The 19,524-nt window shown below is 38.9% G+C and overlaps 1 protein-coding gene and 1 non-coding gene across 3 annotated transcripts in view; both read left to right on the top strand.

Annotated features, from left to right (window-relative positions):
* The window catches only part of Cd2ap (CD2 associated protein), an 86,725-nt gene that overhangs the window by 29,210 nt on the left and 37,991 nt on the right, over positions 1–19,524 (top strand). For both annotated transcript variants that reach the window (XM_031348790.1, XM_031348789.1), the window contains exons 3-5: positions 5,008–5,161; positions 14,078–14,178; positions 18,770–18,890. In XM_031348790.1, coding sequence (XP_031204650.1) covers positions 5,008–5,161; positions 14,078–14,178; positions 18,770–18,890 — 376 coding nt within the window. The remainder of the gene's footprint in view (positions 1–5,007; positions 5,162–14,077; positions 14,179–18,769; positions 18,891–19,524) is intronic.
* On the top strand, positions 12,420–12,538 carry LOC116075618. Its single transcript, XR_004112648.1, has one exon. It is a non-coding gene; the product is annotated as a 5S ribosomal RNA (ribosomal RNA).

Raw genomic sequence — 19,524 nt, 5'->3', positions numbered from 1 at the left:
CCTTTGCTGTTTCTAGGACTTAAAGCATGACACCATGGATTGATTCTTTTTGTATTTGTATTTTGTCTATGTAGCTCTGGCCAACCTGGAATTTACTGTATAAATCAGGCTGGCTTTGAACTCAGAGATCCACCTGCCCCTGTTGCCTAATTGTTGTAATGTATTGGCACAGGAGGGGTCAATGGTATGTCCTTATTCGTTACTAAAAAGCTTTCACGGAAATAGTAACCTCAGTACTTAGTTTTTAGTTTTAGCTCTCTATTATACATTAATGATCTCTGCAATTCAGAATATTCTATATTCACCAAGGGCCATTGCTGTTTCAGATCCCATTCATTTGACTGGTAATTATAGTGCTGCAGTTTGAGTTCTTGGTTTTATAGGCTGCTGATTATGAGGGAGTGTCCATCCCCAGAGAAATCGAAATCTGCTAATATCTAATTAGCTACATTGTTTTTTCTCAAGAGGTCAGACCCATGCTAGTGTGATGGCTCATGGATTAAAAGTGCTTATTGCAGAAGCCCAACAACCTAAGTTTGATCCTTGAATCAATGTTAAAAAGATGAATTAGGTTGCTTGTGTCTGTAATCCCAGCATGCCAATAGGGAAATGGGAGGAGGAGATAGGTGAATTGCCTGGAAGCTTGTGAGCTGACCAGCTAGCCTGTCACTAACAAGAGACTAACCCTGACTCAGCAGGGGGACATGAAAGAACTGACTCATGAATGTTGTCCTCTGTTCTCCACTCATGTAGCACGATACATGTGTGTACATACACTGTGTAATAGTAGTAGCAGGAATTAAGAAATTGAGACCTCACAACAGCTGTGGAGGCGTGTATCATCTTGATCTGACTGCTTCTGGATGAAGAAGGCATATAAGAGTTTAGAGACTTCAGTCTTGCTACCGTAGACATTGGGCACAATCAAGGTGGTGCCTAGATACATGGTGTTAGACCACTGCAGGATCTGGGAGTCCTGAGGAACTGAGACATGACAGGTTCCCTGAAGCCTCTTCCCACTCATGGGGATGGTTGAGTTGGAGGCCACCTAATTCAGGGACAGACTCAGGGGCTCTGATCTGAGAGTCTTTTGATCTTGAGGGCAGTAAATCCTTTCGTATGCTGTCACATTGAGGGCAAGGACTCTTAGAAGTACACCCAATATTTGGTCATTTTCTCTTCCAGTAATCTGCCTGCTTACAGATTTAACATTAATTTTCCAGTGTGTCTCCTCTTGGAGAGAGTCAGTGGGAGATCCTGTTAGGCAGTAAAGCTCCAGGAAGTTCTATTCCCTTTACTCTCATATTCTCTTCCTGTCATGTGTATTAGCATCCTTTTGTCCTTAACTTTGTTCCTCTTGTAGGCGGTGGTTATAGAAAGCAGAGTTGGCTGTTTTTTTGTAGGGTATCTAGTGATCTCAGCTCTCACTGATAATATTTGTAGTTATCTTCTAATGACAAGGGCAGATTGAGTAAAGAATTTGTCTTGGAAAGAATTTTGCTTTCAAAAGAGTAGGGATTAGTTGCAGTGTACTTCTGAAGACTTTCTAAAATAGTGGGTTTTCATTAGGTCCTGGTCAGTAGTTTTCAGTTATTGGTTTTAATACTCTCTCTCTCTCTCTTTCTCTTTTTTTTTTTTTTTTTTTTTTTTTTTTTTTTTTTTTTTTTTTTTGAGACAGGGTTTCTCTGTGTAGCCTTGACTGTCCTGGAACTCACTCTGTAGACCAGGCTGGCCTCGAACTCAAAAATCCGCCTGCCCCTGCCCCCCAAGTGCTGGGATTAAAGGTGTGCGCCACCACCGCCCAGCGGTTCTAATTCTCTTAATATCTAACTTAAGTTGCCTGATTATATTGTATAAATCTGGGTGATATTTTTGAAAATTTAAATTTTATTTTTATTTATGTGTTTATGTATGTGTATACAGTGCTCACAGAGGCCAAAAGAGGGAATCAGGTCCTTTGTAGCAAACAGTTGAGAGCCATTTAACTTGGGTGCTAGGAAGTAAATTGAAAAGCAGAAAGTATTTACACTGAGCTAACTCTCCAGTCCTAAATCACAAGAGACATGTAAAAGGCAGTCTCTCAGGTCAAGTTAACTTCAGTTAAGGCTTGGGGTTCAAATTTATCCAAATTATGAAGGATACATCTGAGAATAATCAATAGAAACTGAAGAGGAGTTAATCCACTCAAATACAGGATGACAGAAGTACAAGTGGACTAAGATTGAGTGACCTCAGGCATATAGTCCTGAAAATAAGATCCATTAGCTAAGAAAAGTGTATACATGATGGAAATATAAATATAACAGAGTAGCTAACCCCCTGATATCAACCCTAGCAGCAAAGTCTATGTCTTAACCTTCATGAAGATGAAGAAATTTTGTTACAACTTGATGGGAACACTAAAATTTGTAGCAGGATCTTGCTCTGGACTTCCCTTAGCTTCCCAGTCCCTGTGATCTCTGCTGGGAGAATTCAGACAAGACTCACACGTGATGCAGACAATAGCTAGAGTTGATTGAAGCTTAAAGTAGAGCTCTATGAAGGGTGAGAGTAAGCAGTGGCCAGAGACCATTGTTAAGTGAATAGCATTACCATCTGAGTAAGTCGCCCAAGCCAGGTCTTTTTTGTTTGTTTGGTTTTTTTTTGTTTGTTTGTTTTGTTTTTTCGAGACAGGGTTTCTCTGAGTAGCCCTGGCTGTCCTGGAACTCACTCTGTAGACCAGGTTGGCCTCGAACTCAGAAATCTGCCCGCCTCTGCCTCCCAAGTGCTGGGGATTAAAGGTGTGCGCCACCACCGCCCGGCTTAAACTCTTTCTTATCTGAGTCAGAGCTGATGGATTTTTAAGAATCTCAATATTTTGAATTGTCTCTGAAAGTTTCCAACACCTGCTCTGTCATTGACTAAGAGCACACTCAACTGTCAGTCATACCTACTTGCTGTGAGCTTGTCTTCATACTGCATGTACTGATTCCACTGTATTGTGGAAATGTTTCAGCACTGTCCCACCATCTTTATGTAGTATGTTTCAGAGCCTTTCATCATCAGCCTTCTCCTTGCCCCACTGTTCTTAGTCTCTATGACTTGTAGGACCTGTTCACATTCTCGCTTCTGCTATGTGTTTGCTTCTCAGAAGCTTTGCTCTGTGTTATGTTCCAGTCAGTTTATTCACATTCTGCCTTTTGTGTCCCTTTGCTGTGGCTTGCTGCCTCTTACCCACTCATTTGTTTCAGTAGAAGTCTGTGCTATCCTTGTTCACCTTGTGAATGAATACTGACATTGAACCCAGGTTGTCTGGCTTGGCAGCTGATGCCCTTACCCACTGAGCCCTCTCACCAGTCCTGATAAAGATTTCTGTATTTATATAAGCACACTGTAGCCGTCATCAGACACACCAGAAGAGGGCATCAAGATCTCATTACGATGGTTGTGAGCCACCATGTGGTTGCTGGGATTTGAACTCAGGACCTTAGAAAGAGCAGTCAGTGCTCTTAAACTGCTAAGCCATCTCTCTAGCCCCTCTTTGTAAATTTACCCTGGTTTGCTTTCTACTGCTGAAATTTATGTTAGGTGAACTTAAAGCTTAATGACTTTGGGTAGAGGGACAGAGGCTGAAGCCTGGGCATGGACTGAGGTCCCCTCCAGGACCTCTTCTACTGAGCTTGTAACATGGTATATGGCATGACTTAATGTTTATGTGGTTTTTGTTTCTTCTAGTAATATTCCATATACTTTCCCATGATGTTTTTGTTTTTGTTTGGTTTTTTGTTTTATGGTTTCTCTGTGTAGTCCTGGCCATCCTGGAATGTAGACGAGGCTGGTCATGAACTCAGAGATCTGCCTGCCTCTGCCTCCTGAGTGCTGGGGTTAAAGGGCCATCACCATCTGACATGATTCATTTTAGATCTGTGAATTAGAGTAGGGAGCCATTAAGTTAAAACCTACAGGATAGCCGGGCCGGTGGTGGTGCACGCCTTTAATCCCAGCACTTGGGAGGCAGAGGCAGGCGGATTTCTGAGTTCGAGGTCAGTCTGGTCTACAGAGTGAGTTCCAGGACAGCCAGGGCTATATAGAGAAACCCCGTCTCGAAAACAAACAAACAAACAAACAAACAACCCTACAGGATAGAACTTAGATGTCATTGGTTTGTACAAGACCATGCTAATAAGGTTGCTAACTAAGAACTGTTATGGATGGGGAAAATGGAGAGTATTAAATGACATGTAAAACTTGTGAACATTTTAAAGCCATCCCCAGCCCCTTTTGGAAAAGGGTCTTATGTTGTCAGGTTTGACCCCACTGTGCTTTCATGCAGTGGAGGAGGACCTTGAACTCCTGATTTCTCTGCCTTTAACTCCTAAGAGCTGGGATTGCGGATGGGGACTACCACGCCCAACTTCTTTCATGAACTTTTTTTTTTTAAGAATATATGTGTGTCTAGTTGTTTAAGGATGTGACTGCATTGAATTACATATAACAGAATTGATTGAAAGAGATTATATGGACTGGTAACCATAAAGATTTAGTATATAGTTCTTTGTAGGAAAAAAGCTTATGGACTCTTGACTTAAACCTATTGTGTTATTAATTTATGTATTTTAGGATTTTCTGGTGTATGCTAGAATGAGGGTGGGTTGCACCTCTACTTTTTTGCTAGTTTCAATAAGATGTAAACTTATACTTTGTCATGCTTAGCAAAATGATGTGCATTCTTCAGACATATTTGAGTATAACAAAAGCTTAGAAATGAGTTCTGTCATAATTTATTTCACTGTGGCTGTGTCTCGGCATCATACATTTGAGGAGCTCAAGAGTAGCAATGCTCAGGTGAGAAGATGGATGGCTCCATGCTTTAGGCTAACTTTGCTACATAGTAAGTTCTAGACTAGGCTAAACTAAGCTACATTAAAAAGATACAGAAATACATGTAAGAATGTAACTTGAATAAGATACACTTACGTTTTCTTTTTCTTTTTCTTTTTTTTTTTTAACCAATTTCCTTCTTTTTAGGAAATTAAGCGAGAGACAGAACCTAAGGATGACAATTTGCCCATCAAACGGGAAAGGCATGGAAATGTAGCAAGTCTTGTACAGCGAATCAGCACTTACGGACTTCCAGCTGGAGGAATTCAGCCACATCCACAAACCAAAGCTATTAAGAAGAGTATGTAAACAATTTTTCTTACTTAGTTATGTCAAAATTGGATATGTATGATTGTTCATAAATTCAGAGAGATGAGTTCAATCTTCTGCAGTCAACTTCAGAAACTAATGTGCTGATGATTGGCACATTAGTTTTATGCTTGTCGTGTCAAGTCAGTAACATTGACGATCCAGCAGAGTAGCTGGTAGCCTTATACAGGAGCTATAAATGAAGATCACAGTTTTACCTCGTATTGTCTCTGAATGATTAATGTATTAATTGTATTTAATAGTACTTATTTAGATATTGAGGTATCTGCTAGTTTTTCTTCTTTATTCCTTTTCTTTTGAGATGGGGTCTTGCTATGTTTATGTTGGCCCCAGATGTGGTTTTCCTGTTCTGGCAAGTTCTTTTTTTTGTTTAATATTTGTTTATCTTTTATTTATATATGTATTTTAGAAGTACATATAGGCCTGCAGGCTAGAGGAGGGCACCAGATCTCAGTATAGATGGTTATGACCACCATGTAGTTGCTGGGCATTGAACTCAGGACCTCTGGAAGAGCAGGCAGTGCTCTTAACCTCTCCAGTCCTGACAAGTTCTTTATTTGTAAATAAATTAGGAAAAATTGACATAGAAGGAGCACCATATCTTATTTTTTTTTAAAGATTTATTTATTTATTTTATGTATATGAGTACACACTGTAGCTGTACAGATAGTTGTGAGCCTTCATCTGGTTTCTGGGAATTGACTCTTAGGACCTCTGCTCACTCCGGTCAGTCCTGCTCACTCCAGTAGACCCCTCTTGCTCAGTCCCTGCTCACTCTGGCCCAAAGATTTATTTATTATTTATGTAAGTACACTGTAGTTGTCTTCAGACGCACCAGAAGAGGGCATCAGATCTCATTACAAGTGGTTGTGAGCCACCATGTGGTTGCTGGGATTTGAACTCAGGACCTTCAGAAGAGCAGTCAGTGCTCTTACTCGATGAGCCATCTCACCAGCCCCCATATCTTATTTTTTTAAAAAAATTATTCATTATGTGTAGGAGTGTTGAGTGCAGAGGTCAGAGGACAACATTGTAAGATTTGTTCTCTCCTCAGCTTTATGTGGAACATAGATATTAAGCCCAAGGTGTTTGGGCAACAAGCACTATTACTCACTGACATATCTCCATCACCATACATCTTTTTTTTTTTTTTAAAGATTTATTTATTTATTTTATGTATATGAGTACACACTGTAGCTGTACAGATGGTTATGAGCCTTCATCTGGTTGTTGGGAAGTGAATTTAGGACCTTTGCTCTCTTTGGTTGGTCCCACTCACTCTGGTCAACCCTGCTTGCTCAGTCCCTGCTTGCTCAGTCCCTGCTTGCTCCCGACCAAAGATTTATTTATTATTATAAATAAGTACATTGTAGCTGTCTTCAGACGCACCAGAAGAGGGCATCAGATCTCATTACAGGTGGTTGTGAGCTACCATATGGTTGCTGGGATTTGAACTCAGGACCTTTGGAAGAGCAGTCAGTGCTCTTACCTGCTGAGCCATCTCACCAAACCACCATATATCTTTTATGTTTTGTTTTATTTATATTTGAGATTGTAATTTAGTTGCAACATTTCTCCCTTCCTTCTCCCTCTAAACCTGCTTATATGCCCTCCTTGATGGTTTCAAATTCATGGCCTCCCTTTTCATTGTTATTGTATACATGTATGTTTTTGTTCATATATACATATTTCTAAATATAATCTGTTGAGTTCACATAATGCTACTTGTATGCTTGTTTTCATTGTTTGGTACTAGACAACTAATTGATGGACTTTTCCCTGGGAAGGACTACTTCTTCTGTCCCCAGCATTACTCAGTTGCCTGTATGTTACCTGTGCAGGTTTGAGGCCTGCTTATTGGTGTCATCCTTGTATACCTCATGGTCAGGTGGTCATATTGATAAGACTTCATGGGTATAGGTTCTGATATTACTAAAAGACACAATCTCACAACAAACTTCCAGATCCTTTGGCTCTTAAAATCTTTTTATTTTTGCCTTCTATTCTGCAATGTTTCTTGAGTCTTAGGTTCTGGATTCTGTACACGAATCCATTGGGACTGGGCTCCACAGCTCTGCATTTTGATTGGTTGTGATCTTTCTCTAGAGGTCTGTCTGTTGCAAAGAGGTGTCCTTGATGAGGGATGGAGACTACACTTATCTGTGGTCTAAGGACAGATGCTTATGGATTGTTTTTAGGGATGATAGTGGTTTAGTAAATTAATGGTTGTAGGTTCTCTTTCAATAACCATGATTTCAAAAGCAGTCAGTACTAGGTTTACCAGTACCAGGCATATGGTATCCCTCTTGTTAAATGGGTCCTAATTCAGTTAGAGAGCTGTGGGTACCACCAAGGTATGGGTGCCACTATTGCATCTGTAGGATCATTGTGCCAACATATTTTAACTTACAGAAATTTAATCACTTTATGGCCTGAGGTCACTTAAACTTACTTGAGTTTTCTTTCCTTTACTTCATTTAAGAAAAGAGGTAACAATATCATTCTCAAAGACTGCCATTTAAAAATATAAAGTATCAAACATGTGAATGGTTATAGTGTTTATGACAATGGATAGTAAATGTTTTAACATTTAAAAAACCTGTTAAACTCCATGTTCAGTCTGATTTATTGAGAAGTAAGTGGATTTTTTTAGGAATGCATGTTCTTGCATCCATGCAACTACCTACCTAGTGTGTGCGTGTGTATGTGCAGACTTGTGGAAGGTGCTGTCTTTTTCTACTTGATGGATTCTGGGAATCAAACTCAGGTTGTAAAGCTAGGAGGGAAGTGCCTTTCTTTACCTGCTCAGTCATTTTGCCAGCCTACAAATTGTTTAACCACTATTACCTGAGATTGTTGAGATTATAGTATCTTTGACATTGTTGTCCATAACTCTTTTGTGAGATGAAGTGATTAGGAAGGTTTCCACTCCCAATTAGTAAATATGAGGAGTTGATGATATTTGTATAGCTCCTTATTGTCACGGTGTTATTTGCCATGTCACTGCCCATTAAGAAAACTGCTGTTTCCTGGGTTATAGCACTGGGTTACACCACAAAAGTTTTTTTTGTGTGTGTGAAAAAGGAAGATTTCTTAATAACCAGACCAGTTGAAAGATTTCTTTTAATCCTTTGTGCCCCCAGAAAATTGTGATATTCCAGTAATATATCACCTATCCTGCTTTCAGCTGGACAGTTTTAGCTATTTTAGTGGGCCTGGACTCTGTGGGGAACTGTGAACTTCTGGAGACTGGTGAGAAATAGTGGAGTGGAATAGCATAGAGCTGTTATCTTTGTGTGCAGTTGCTGTGCTCTGGGAATTTTTAAACCAATGGGAGAGCAATTTATGATCTCTGCCCATTATAAATGTCATAACTCTTGATTCTGGGTGTAAAAAGGACAATATTTCTTCTTTAGCACAGGCTAGACAGAACACTCCTTTCTTTTGGATACATATCCGAGCATGAGATGAGGTGATAGCTGGGTCTTTTCTTTTCCTGTTTTTTTTTTTTTTTTTTTTTTTTTTTTTTTTTTTTAAGCTGACTAAGGATATTATAAGAGTAGATCCCAGCTGGAGCTAGGCAAAGTTATTACTTTTCTGTTGATGTAATAAAATTCCACAATCAAAGGCAATTTTAAAATGAGTTTATTTTGGCTTGGAGCTTTGGAGGGGTAAGACTTGATAGCAGGGAGTCATGGTAGCTGGAAGAGGAGGTTGAGAACTCACATACTCAACTGCAAGCATGAAGTTCAGACAGAACTGGAATTAGAGTGAAGCCATAATATGTTTCCTGCACTAAGACCACACCTCCCAAACCTACTCAAACAGTACTAGCTGCTTGAAACCACTTCTTTAGTTCCTCAAGCCTGTGGGGAACAGTTCTCATCCATACTCTCCCGGGGCCTCTCGGGTGTAGGTATAAGCCTTAGCAAGAGAAGGACACCATTTTATCCTATTTATAACAGTTGTTATGAAAAACATGCAAGTGTGGAAAAAAGGAGGGTGTTACTCTATTGGTGTTAATGTAAATGAGTTCAGCCAGTTTGAGAAACAGAGTGGCAGTTGGTCCTAAGTTCAATGTAAGTCTGGATGTAGGTTCAACCAGAACCCTTTCAAAAACAACTCAAAGTACCAGAAATCCAGCTGTGTTCTTGGATTATGTATCAGAAAGAAAGGAAGCAGTGTACAAAATACATACATGTATACTACCTGTGTTTAAGCAGTACCGTTCCCAGTATCGAAATTATAGTAGCAGTTAAGTGTCCATCAAATGATAATGGCGTAAAGACAATAACACATTAGTATATAATTGTAAATTATTTGGTTCAAAATAAGAATGAAATTCTGCCATATGTAGCAAAACAGACTTCAAAGTAGAATAGAAAAGGATTACTGGGGCCTGTGGTGAGTGCAGGCTAGCTGGACATAATCAGTGCACATCTATGAGCACCACTGAATCCTGCCAATGTCTGTAGTTATAAGTAAGCTGAGTAAAACATTTAAAAGAATAAAATGTAGAAATGGGAGAGGCAAATGTCTAACTCTAAAATGTATTTCAACTTCTTTACAAACTTATTCTCTGACAAATGGAAACACTTAGGTGAAATTTTTTTTTAAAGGTTTATTTATTATTATATGTAAGTACACTTCACACACAGCAGAAGACCTGTCAGATCTCATTATGGATGGTTGTGAGCCACCATGTGGTTGCTGGGATTTGAACTCAGGACCTCTGGAAGAGCAGTCAGTGCTCTTACCCACTGAGCCATCTCTCCAGCCTGAAAATAAAAATTTACTTGAGGTTTTTAAGTTATTCAGAGATGATCAAGGGGGGAAAAGGCTGAGGCAGGAGGATGACAAGTTCAGGGGCAGTCAGGTGGGATTTGGAAGCATAAAATAAAATGGCCAGTATATATTTGAAAATTGTGGTTGGCAACATGGCTCAGTGGGCAAAGGTGGTTGGCACCAGGCTTGAATTGAGAACTCAGATGCTTGTAGTTAGTAAAATACTAATTTTTATCTTCAAAGTCTGTTTTCTTAGCTTAGCAGAAAAATGCTTCCTGAAAACTTGCTAGAAATGTAGTATTAATGTATCATGGTCTCTAAAATATTAATATTCCCACAGGAAATATTGTAGCTAGGTAGTGAAAAAATAGCTATTTATTTTAACTAATAGTTAAAGATCATAGGACCACTAAGAAAGATATTTAGATAGTGCTTTGCCAGGAAGGTAAAAAAAAAATAGCATAGCTACTCTTTGGTCTGCCTGATAGTCAGTGAAGAGTAGGAGAGGAACAGTTCTGTTCTTCTCTAGTCCTGTTTCCTTCCACTTCCCAGGGATCAAACTCTGCTTATCAGGCTTGGTGGTAAGTCTGTTTACCTGCTGAGCCATCTTGCTGGCCTTCACTTTTGAAGAAAAAGGAAAGAGATTGAACTCTAAGGATGAATCCTCCTGCCCAGTACAGGAAAAAGCAGGGAATTAATGGCTAACCTCCATTGAAGATGGAGATATTGAGACAAAGAGTCTACTCTGTTTATCTCTAGTCCTATCTTGAATAAATCAGTGTTTCCACTTCTCTTTTCTGGTCTGTGACCTGTTGATCTGTGCATTGATGACAGTGTGGTGTTGAAATTGTCTCTGCTGTATTGAAGCCAACGTCATTTCATGCCTTTCTGGTACTTGTTTATTTGAGACAGGCTCTTAAACACTGTAAACTGAACTCTTGATTTACTGCTCACCCACCATACCTGCCATGTCTGTCTAGTCTTCAGAGTTTCTGTTGATAAATCTACCATTAGTCCAATAAGGTTATCCTTAATGTGATCTGCCATTTTTTTCTTGTGAGTTTTAAGTCTTTCTTGTGGTGTCCCTTTGACAGGTTGCATATGTGATGTGTTGTAGGGAGGATCTTTTCTGGCTGTTGGGGGCTAAATAGCAGTCCTGACCCTGATTGTGCATGCCTTTCCCAAAATTAGGAAAATTTTCTGCTATTACATTTGGTTTATTTTGACTTTACTTTTTAAAAATGTTTGTTTGACTCTGTCGATGACCTGCATGTTTGATCTTTAATGATACCCTCCAAATCTTTTTTTTTTTACTCTTAGTTTTATATTTTTATCCAAATGTGTTACTTCAAAAATCAGATCTTCAAGTTCTGATTTTTTTTTGCTCTTCCTTAATTAAGTCTACTGTTGAGGTTTTCAGATGAATTCTGTTGATTTCCTGAGCTCATCATTTCCTGGATTTCCTGTTAGTTCTTTTAAAAAAAAGTCTGTCTCTTTGATGAATGTCTTATTCATTTAACTTGTTTTTTTAAAGTTTGCTTAACAATTCCATCTGTATTTCTTTGGATTTCATTAAAGTTTAAATAACAACAAAACATTATCTTAAGTTATTTGCCAATTTTTTTTTTTTTTTTTTCCTTTTTGAGGCAGGGTTTCTCTGTATAGCTCTGGCTGCCCTGGAACTCACTTTATACACAAGGCTGGCCTCGAATTCAGAAATCTGCCTGCCTCTGCCTCCCAAGGGCTGGGATTAAAGTCATGCGCCACCGCTGCCACCACCTGAATTAATTCTTTATCTGGAATTTCATCTTGTTCAGTATATTTTGAATCTTTTGCAGAGTTTTGCTTTTTTTTTTTAGGTGCTAAGTTACTTTGTCTTTCATATTTTTTGTTTTTACTGAGATTTGTATGTCTGGTAAAATAAGTAACTCTATTTTACTGAAGATAAATCTTGGGATAATAGTTTGTTATTCAGAATTGAGTTTATTTCTAGCTGGTACTATAATGTTGTCACTCTCAACTCCTTAAGAGTTTCTTTTGGTGTGATTATGGAGGTTGAGCATAACGGATGTTTAGTATTGGAATCGAGAGTACCACTTGTGCTGGTGACACAGGAGTAGAGGTACTGAGGAATACATTTTGCATGGTGGAATACATTCTGTGTGGTGTAACTCCTTCCTGCACTGCGAGAGCTAGTCCTTTTGGTAATGGAGCTTTTTCTCAGGCACTGTTTATACTGACTCTCTTATTTGAATATGCAGCTCTAGTAATTATGTAGAGTCCAACTAGGGGTTGGTACAAGTCCAGTAGTTCTCTAGGAAGGTTAGAACAGAAATAAAGCATTCCGCTCTGCCACTGTGTGTGATTGTACAAGATATGGTAAAGACTGATATAGTGGATACTGTAGTAGTGATAGAAGCAGAAAGTTAAATTTCTCTGTTCTGGTCTGCGGCCATGCCACCCTGAATGCGCCCGATCTCGTCTGATCTCAGAAGCTAAGCAGGGTCAGGCCTGGTTAGTACTTGGATGGGAGACCGCCTGGGAATACTGGGTGCTGTAGGCTTTAAAAAAAAAATTCTCTGTTCTGCTGCTGTAGGTATGCCCATTCAGGTGTGAAACCTCAGACTCCTTCTCCCCTGGCGTGCACACTTGAGATGGGCGTTTCTTTATCTGTACCATGTACCAGGGGTATTGCAGTAATGGCTGCGGCTAGAACTGTGCAGCTTAGGTGCAGACAGAAATGGAGGAGGAAGAACACATCCAGACACAATTTCTCTGCTAGCTTTAGCTGTGAACCAATGACTTAAGTTGCAGTAACATTGCTTGAAACTGCCCCTGTACCAGTGTGGGTTGAGAACCGTCTTGGAGCTCTTTTCTTCATCTTGTTAGAGACAGGAACCTTCTCTGTGGAGCTGAGAGAAGTCTACTTGTGATTAACTGCACCCTCATCTCAGCTGGTGGGCTCTCTAATTAATCATTTAGTTTTTGAGGCTAACACCTTGTCCTCCACTCTCTCCCGTATACCAGATTCTCTCAGTATACCTTTCTGGAGCTCACTTTGTAGACCAGGCTGGCCTGGAACTCAGAAATCCTCCTGCCTCTGCCTCCCAAGTGCTAGGATTAAGTGCGCCACCACCGCCCGGCTCAGTATACCTTTCTTTTGATGGATTTGTATCAGTGTCTTTTCACTAGGTCAAGTCTGACCCCCTGAAACATGGCTGTCCAGATTCAGAAAATCATGTTTTCAAGAAGCCTCCTGGTTACAGCATCCTAGGGAGCTTCTCTCTAGAATGTAAGCTTGCAGGTTGTGGGACTCCTGGTATGTAGGTAGGAGTGCTAGTGTCCGTGCTGATAGTGTTCTGACTCCTTCTCACCTTTACCCCAGGAGAGGGCAGAGGGTTCCAAGCCGCAGAGCTAGGACACGATGTTGGGATATTTTTTCTCTTACTCTGCAGCTGTAGACTTTTTAAGGCTTTTTTTTTTCTTTCTGTGTTTGAATGCTGTCTGTCGTCTAAGCACGCAGCTGTACATGTGTTAGCTGTTGCCTGCCTGCTGCCTCCTGTCCGCTGCCTCCTGCCTGCTGCCTCCTGCCTGCTGCCTCCTGCCTGCTGCCTCCTGCCTGCTCTCCTGTTTTGTTCAGGGAGTGCTGGGTGCTGCTCTTCAACCATCTTGCCTTCCCTTTAACACATATATTATATAGCATATTATATTGTTTAAGAGTTGTGTATTTTAAATATTCCTAGGCTTTGGTCAATATGTAATCTGAAAATCACCATGGGAGGAACTTACCTACAATAATTTTATTGTCAAAATGTCTTCGTAGTCTTAAAAGTTGGTTTTGGATATTTTGCTTTTGTGTAATTGGAGGGACCAGATGTATCCATGTTTTCTATTAGGAAAAGTATTATACTTTATCTGGTGATGAACATATGTCCTGCGAGAAGTGTTTAAAAACCACCTAGTGTTGCTTGTGATTAGCTATTTAAGTCATTTGCTTTTTTTCCTTTCTTACACATCATAAAATTGTGGCATGTGACTAAAGGTGCTGTTTTTTTTTTTTTTAAATCTTTCTTAACCTATTTTTAAAAATAATTTCTTGTAGAGACAAAAAAGCGTCAGTGTAAAGTTCTTTTTGACTACTCACCACAAAATGAGGACGAACTGGAGCTTACTGTGGGGGATGTCATTGATGTCATTGAAGAGGTAAGGACTGTGTACATGGGCAGTAGCATAGCATCTTGATGGTGTGGCTTCTAGTGGAGGGCTCTGTCAGAATATACAAATTAGTGAAAATTTATGCCAGAAAAACAAATTTAAAGACACAGTTTTATACTTGTCCTTGCTATATAATATGTGTGTGTTTGCCTTAAGGAAAAAAAAGTATTTTTTAAGGTTAAAACTAATAAGATTTTTTTGTTGGCAAGATAGCTCACCCAAGCCTATTTACCTAAAGTCCATCTTTGGAACCCATATAAAGGCAGAGAGAGAAATTACTGTACCACGTTCCTCTCTGACCTCTACTCAGAGCCATATTCACATTATGCACACAAACCACTATAATAGTAGTAAAAAAGTAAAATTAATGTTATTTAAATAACCCCAAACATCAAAAGAGCCTTATCTTTGATTCTGAGTTTGCTATTGGCACAAAGTAGTAACAGGAAAATTTCCTTTTGAATGGTGTAGGGATGCAACACTGAACTTGCTTTAAAGTCTGTCTTGTTTGAATTGTTGCATTTAATTTCTTGTGTCTGCTTTCTCATTGAAGGACTGTTAGAAGTTTTGCTGGACAGTTGGGGATGCTGTTTTCAAAAGTGTTATTTGATAAAATATATTATAGCAGACATTGATTTTGTGTTAAAATTTCTCATTTATCACTAATATTTATGTTAACTTCTAGGATACTTATACAGAAGGCAGTTCTGATCTGTTATTTGATGGTGACACTAGTTAAGGTTTATTGAGCTTATGCTATGTCAGAAGTACTGTGCTGAATAACAAGTGTATCACATTTATTTCCTTTAAACATCAGTCTAAGAGAAGGGAGTATTTACCTTCATTTCTCAGAGATAGAGATTGAATTACAATCACAATGCTTATTGCTGTTACTCGTTATATATAGTAAGCTACCCTAAAATTAGTGGCAAAAACAACTGCTAATTTGCCTCTGGGTTGTGTGGCTCAAGTATGCCAATAGGAGGGTTGGCTTGTTCTGTAATGTCTGGGGCCTCAGCTCGAAAGGTTTAGAAGTAGGGCTGGTGAGAGCCTTCTTAAGACATCTCCTTTAATCACTCCTAATGTCTGCAAGCCTTGAAGACTTGAACTGCTGCTAGGATAGCTATTCAGAGGCCCTCCCATTTGCTTTAGATTTGTTCAAGTATGGCAAAATGGGCCACATTCTGAAACCTGTTGACATAGTAATCCAAAAGCTTCCGATTTTCAGTAAAGTTACTGTAAGTATTCTCTAGTTTGAAGTCTGGAATATATTTTGAATAGAGGTGCTTTGATTTGCATGGCAGTTTCATGCTCTCAAGTACAATTGTATCAACAAACACGAGGAAGTGCTTTTTACAGTCTAGCCTTAGACTACGGAAATGATACAACCACTTAGAAAGCTATCAAGAGTGAAAGGGTAGAGCACAGCAGTGATCAGTTTTTGATGGAGTCATGTCAAGACCACATTTGTGGTGTGAGATACCTTATTGAAGCCATCTTCATATATGCCTGGCACACAGTGACCTGAGTTTGAGTGTGTGAAGCTTGTTGACTCGTGTGTCTTGAAAGTCCCTCTCCTCCTTTGATGGAGGAGCTGAACTCAGGGTTCTGCGCGTAGTTGGCCGTTGGTGTCTTTGAGCCAGGGTCTGATGATATAGCTTAGGCTGGCCTCAGATTGACCTTTCTTCTCACCCCCTGTTGTTACAGGCATGTGCCAACAGGCTAGACTGTGCATTCTGTTTTCAAATGAGTTTGTGTTTTCATCTGTTAGAGATAGGATCTCATAGTTCAGACTGGCCTTAAACTGGTGTTCCTCCTGCCTCAGCCTCTGATTCCAGACATGGACACTATACCCAGTTCATTATTGCTATGTGTGAATGAGTGTTCTTTACCACCCTTCTTCCCAAGAATTCCTTAATTAAATAACTCAACTAATTGCTAAGATTTGGAGTTTAAATGATGAGTTGGTGTTCTTTCTTTGTGTCTGTGGCATTTTGTCATATTTAATCCCATAGCACACTTTGTGTTTCTATAATTTTCAATCCTTTTATCTTAGGTTTTCTTCCTTTGAGGCAGGGTTTGAGGTTGAGCTCTGTTAGCCCACTCCTAGAACTCACAATCTAGCTTGATCGGGCCTCATACTCAGAAGCAGCTCTCCCACCCCAGTATTGTGAGTGTTTTGGTCACACAGGTCATCATGTCCAGTTTCTTATTACCCAAAGTCTGCTAAAACTTCTGAGCTCTTGATGCTTTCTGCTTTACTTCACCATCCCAAAAATATTGTATTCTAGCTATTTGTGTTTCAGCTATGTTGTCTATAACTTTTTTCCCACATTCTTTTTTTTTTTTAAAGATTTATTTATTATTATAAATGAGTACACTGTAGCTGTCTTCAGACCACCAGAAGAGGGCGTCAGATTTCATTACGGGTGGTTGTGAGCCACCATGTGGTTTGTTGGGATTTGAACTCATGACCTTCGGAAGAGCAGTCGGTGCTCTTACCCACTGAGCCATCTCACCAGCCCTCCCACATGCTTTTTATCTAGAAGATTTTACTATGGCTCGCTATTGAGCTTTTTGATCATTTGATTTTAGGGGAGAAGGTTCTGGTTCTTTCAAGCTTGTGTCTATTGCATTTCATTTCCACTTTGAGTATAGCACTTATTTTTACATTGCATTTTCATTAGTTTACTTTTGTTTTTATGAGACAAATACTATATAGTTTGGCTGGCTTGGAATATAGAAAGATTGACCTGCCTCTTTCTCTTGAGTGCTGGGATTTAAGGCATGTGCTGCCAAGCCTAACAGTTACATTGCATTCTAGCTATGTGTTTTTTAGATTGTTTTATTAAAAAGAATTGAGACTGCTGTAGTCTAATAGTCTCCCAATTTAGCGGTTTCAGTAAAGGCAAGGAAGTGATATCTCAGAGGCAAGATTTGAATCTTTTACTAGCAGTAACATCATGTCTTGTACATAATGAGTGCCGGTTCCATGAATTACTTATTAAACGTTGGTTTTCAGGCTGTGCATGATGGCACGTGCCTTTAATCTGGGGGCTGAGAAAAATGGATCTGTGAGTTTGAGATCAGCCTAGTCTACTTAATGAGTTCCAGGACAGCCAGAGAAGTTTATGTAGAGAAAAGTTTATTTTTAGTTATAAGGTTAATAACATTGAAAATGATTTATTTAAATGAGATATTTCTAGCTGTGATGTCACATGTAATGCTGGTAAGTAAATGGTGAGCAGTGTACTCAACAAATTTAGTTACTAAAACCCCTTAGCATCCATAGCGGAAACTATATTTTTGAAATAAGCAATTTACTGAATGTTTCTTAACTTATGGAAATTGAGCAGTCTTGTTATTAGTAAGTATAAATGATTTGTTAAAGAATTTGTTTCACAAGACTATTTCTGTTTGGAAGGAGGTGCTTGTTAGATGAACTTTTGAAAGTGAATTTTTTTCAGGGTTGTAGAGGTGACTTGGTACTGGGTGCTCTTCTGGAAGCCAGTTCAGTTCATAGCATTCACAAGGCAGTACACACAGTAACACCAATCCCAGGGCATCTGACACCTTCTTATGGCTGGGTATGGGGTGGGGGTTACGTACATGTGGTACATAGACAAACATTCAGGCAAATACCAAAAAAAAAAACCCCACATAAAATGAACACAATAATGAAATAAACAAAGACAAAATAATTTTGTCATTGTTTAACTGAAAGGGGAAAATAAAATTTTATACCACTTAGGAAATTATATCTTTACGAATGCTTTTACATTTTATTCTTTTAAAATTTATTTTTAATTATGCATATGTGTGTGAGCCTATGTGCAGATATGTGCATGTGTGTGCTGGCACTTGAGGTGGTTGTAGGTGTCTGATTTCCAAGAGCTGGGATGATTTCATGAGCTGTCTGATATGGGTGCTGGGAATTGAACTCTAATTTTCTATATTCTTAATTTCTGAGTGCTTGAGCATATGTGTGTGTGTGTGTGTGTGTGTGTGTGTTTTATGTTTATGGCACATGTATGGAGGTCAGAGGGCAACTTTTGGGAGTCAGTTTTCTTCTACTGTGTGGCTTTTAGGGATCAAAGTCAGGTAGTTAAGGTGGGCAAGCACCCTCACCTGATGAATCATTCCACTGGTTTGGGAATTCATATTCTTTAGAGTTAATAAACTTTGTTCAAACAGAATTTTTAAATTAAAACATATGTTATGTTTATAAAGCAAGGCCCAGTAATGTGTGAGTGCTATTTTAGTGAGGAGCTATGTGCTTTCTCAGTCAGTGCATTTAACTGTGCTATCTGTCAGTTTAATAAAAAGTATTTGCTTCATAAAATGTAATTGGTTGTAAGTTCTCATTGTAAACATTGCAAAATGCAATTTTACAATGATTATTTCTATGCATAATTAATTAAACTATTTTAGAAAAATTAGACTTTATCCACTTACTTCATATTCCCTTGTTTTTTTTTTTAAGTGCTTCTTTTACATCATTTCCTGTCATTTTTTTCCCATAGAATGAAGGTTTTTACTTAAAAGAATTTTATTACTTTTGAGCTCTGAACTTTTTCAGGTAGAAGAAGGCTGGTGGAGTGGAACCCTGAACAATAAGTTGGGACTTTTCCCCTCAAACTTTGTGAAAGAATTAGAGTTCACAGATGATGGTGAAACTCACGACGCTCAGGAGGAATCAGGTTCGTGGAGACACTGAAGTGATTTGACTCTGACTTTATCTTTTAGAATTGTTTCTGTGCGTGTTTTTCAGCTAATGTAGTTTTAAAAAACAAAGTATAATGGGAATAAAAGGAAAAAAAATAACCTGGTTGAATAGTTTCTTCTTTTTATCTCCCTGATTCTGTTTTACCCTATTGCTTATCTATACTACTCTTTGAACTACTTAGTTTGTAAATGGCCTAGCTTAATAATCAAGAAAATTTACAGTAGTATCTTACTTTTATTTTCTGCATTCTTATAGCAGATCTGTTTTCTCTGTAGCCAAATCACCTCTTGAAGAATTTTGTTTGTTTGCTTGTTCTTTTCTATAGTCCAGGTTGGCCTCAAATTTATGGTAATCCTCTTGCCTTAGCCTCCCAAGTGCTGAGATTACAGGCATGTACTAGAAATGTTTCTTTTTAACTTGGGTAAACATAAAAATGAAAGAGTTCTCATGTATTCTTTACACAGCTCTATGTACTGTTAACAATTCACCTTGTGCTAACTGTTGCTCATGTTCTCTCTATATCTCTTTTTTTTTGTCTTTTTTTTTGTTTTTTGTTTTGGTTTTTCGAGACAGGGTTTCTCTGTATAGCCCTGGCTGTCCTGGAACTC

Source organism: Mastomys coucha, unplaced genomic scaffold, assembly GCF_008632895.1.
Source record: "Mastomys coucha isolate ucsf_1 unplaced genomic scaffold, UCSF_Mcou_1 pScaffold3, whole genome shotgun sequence".
NCBI classification, from domain to species: domain Eukaryota; kingdom Metazoa; phylum Chordata; class Mammalia; order Rodentia; family Muridae; genus Mastomys; species Mastomys coucha.
Note: the sequence above shows the minus strand (reverse complement) of the source record. Positions and strands in the feature narration are given on the sequence as shown.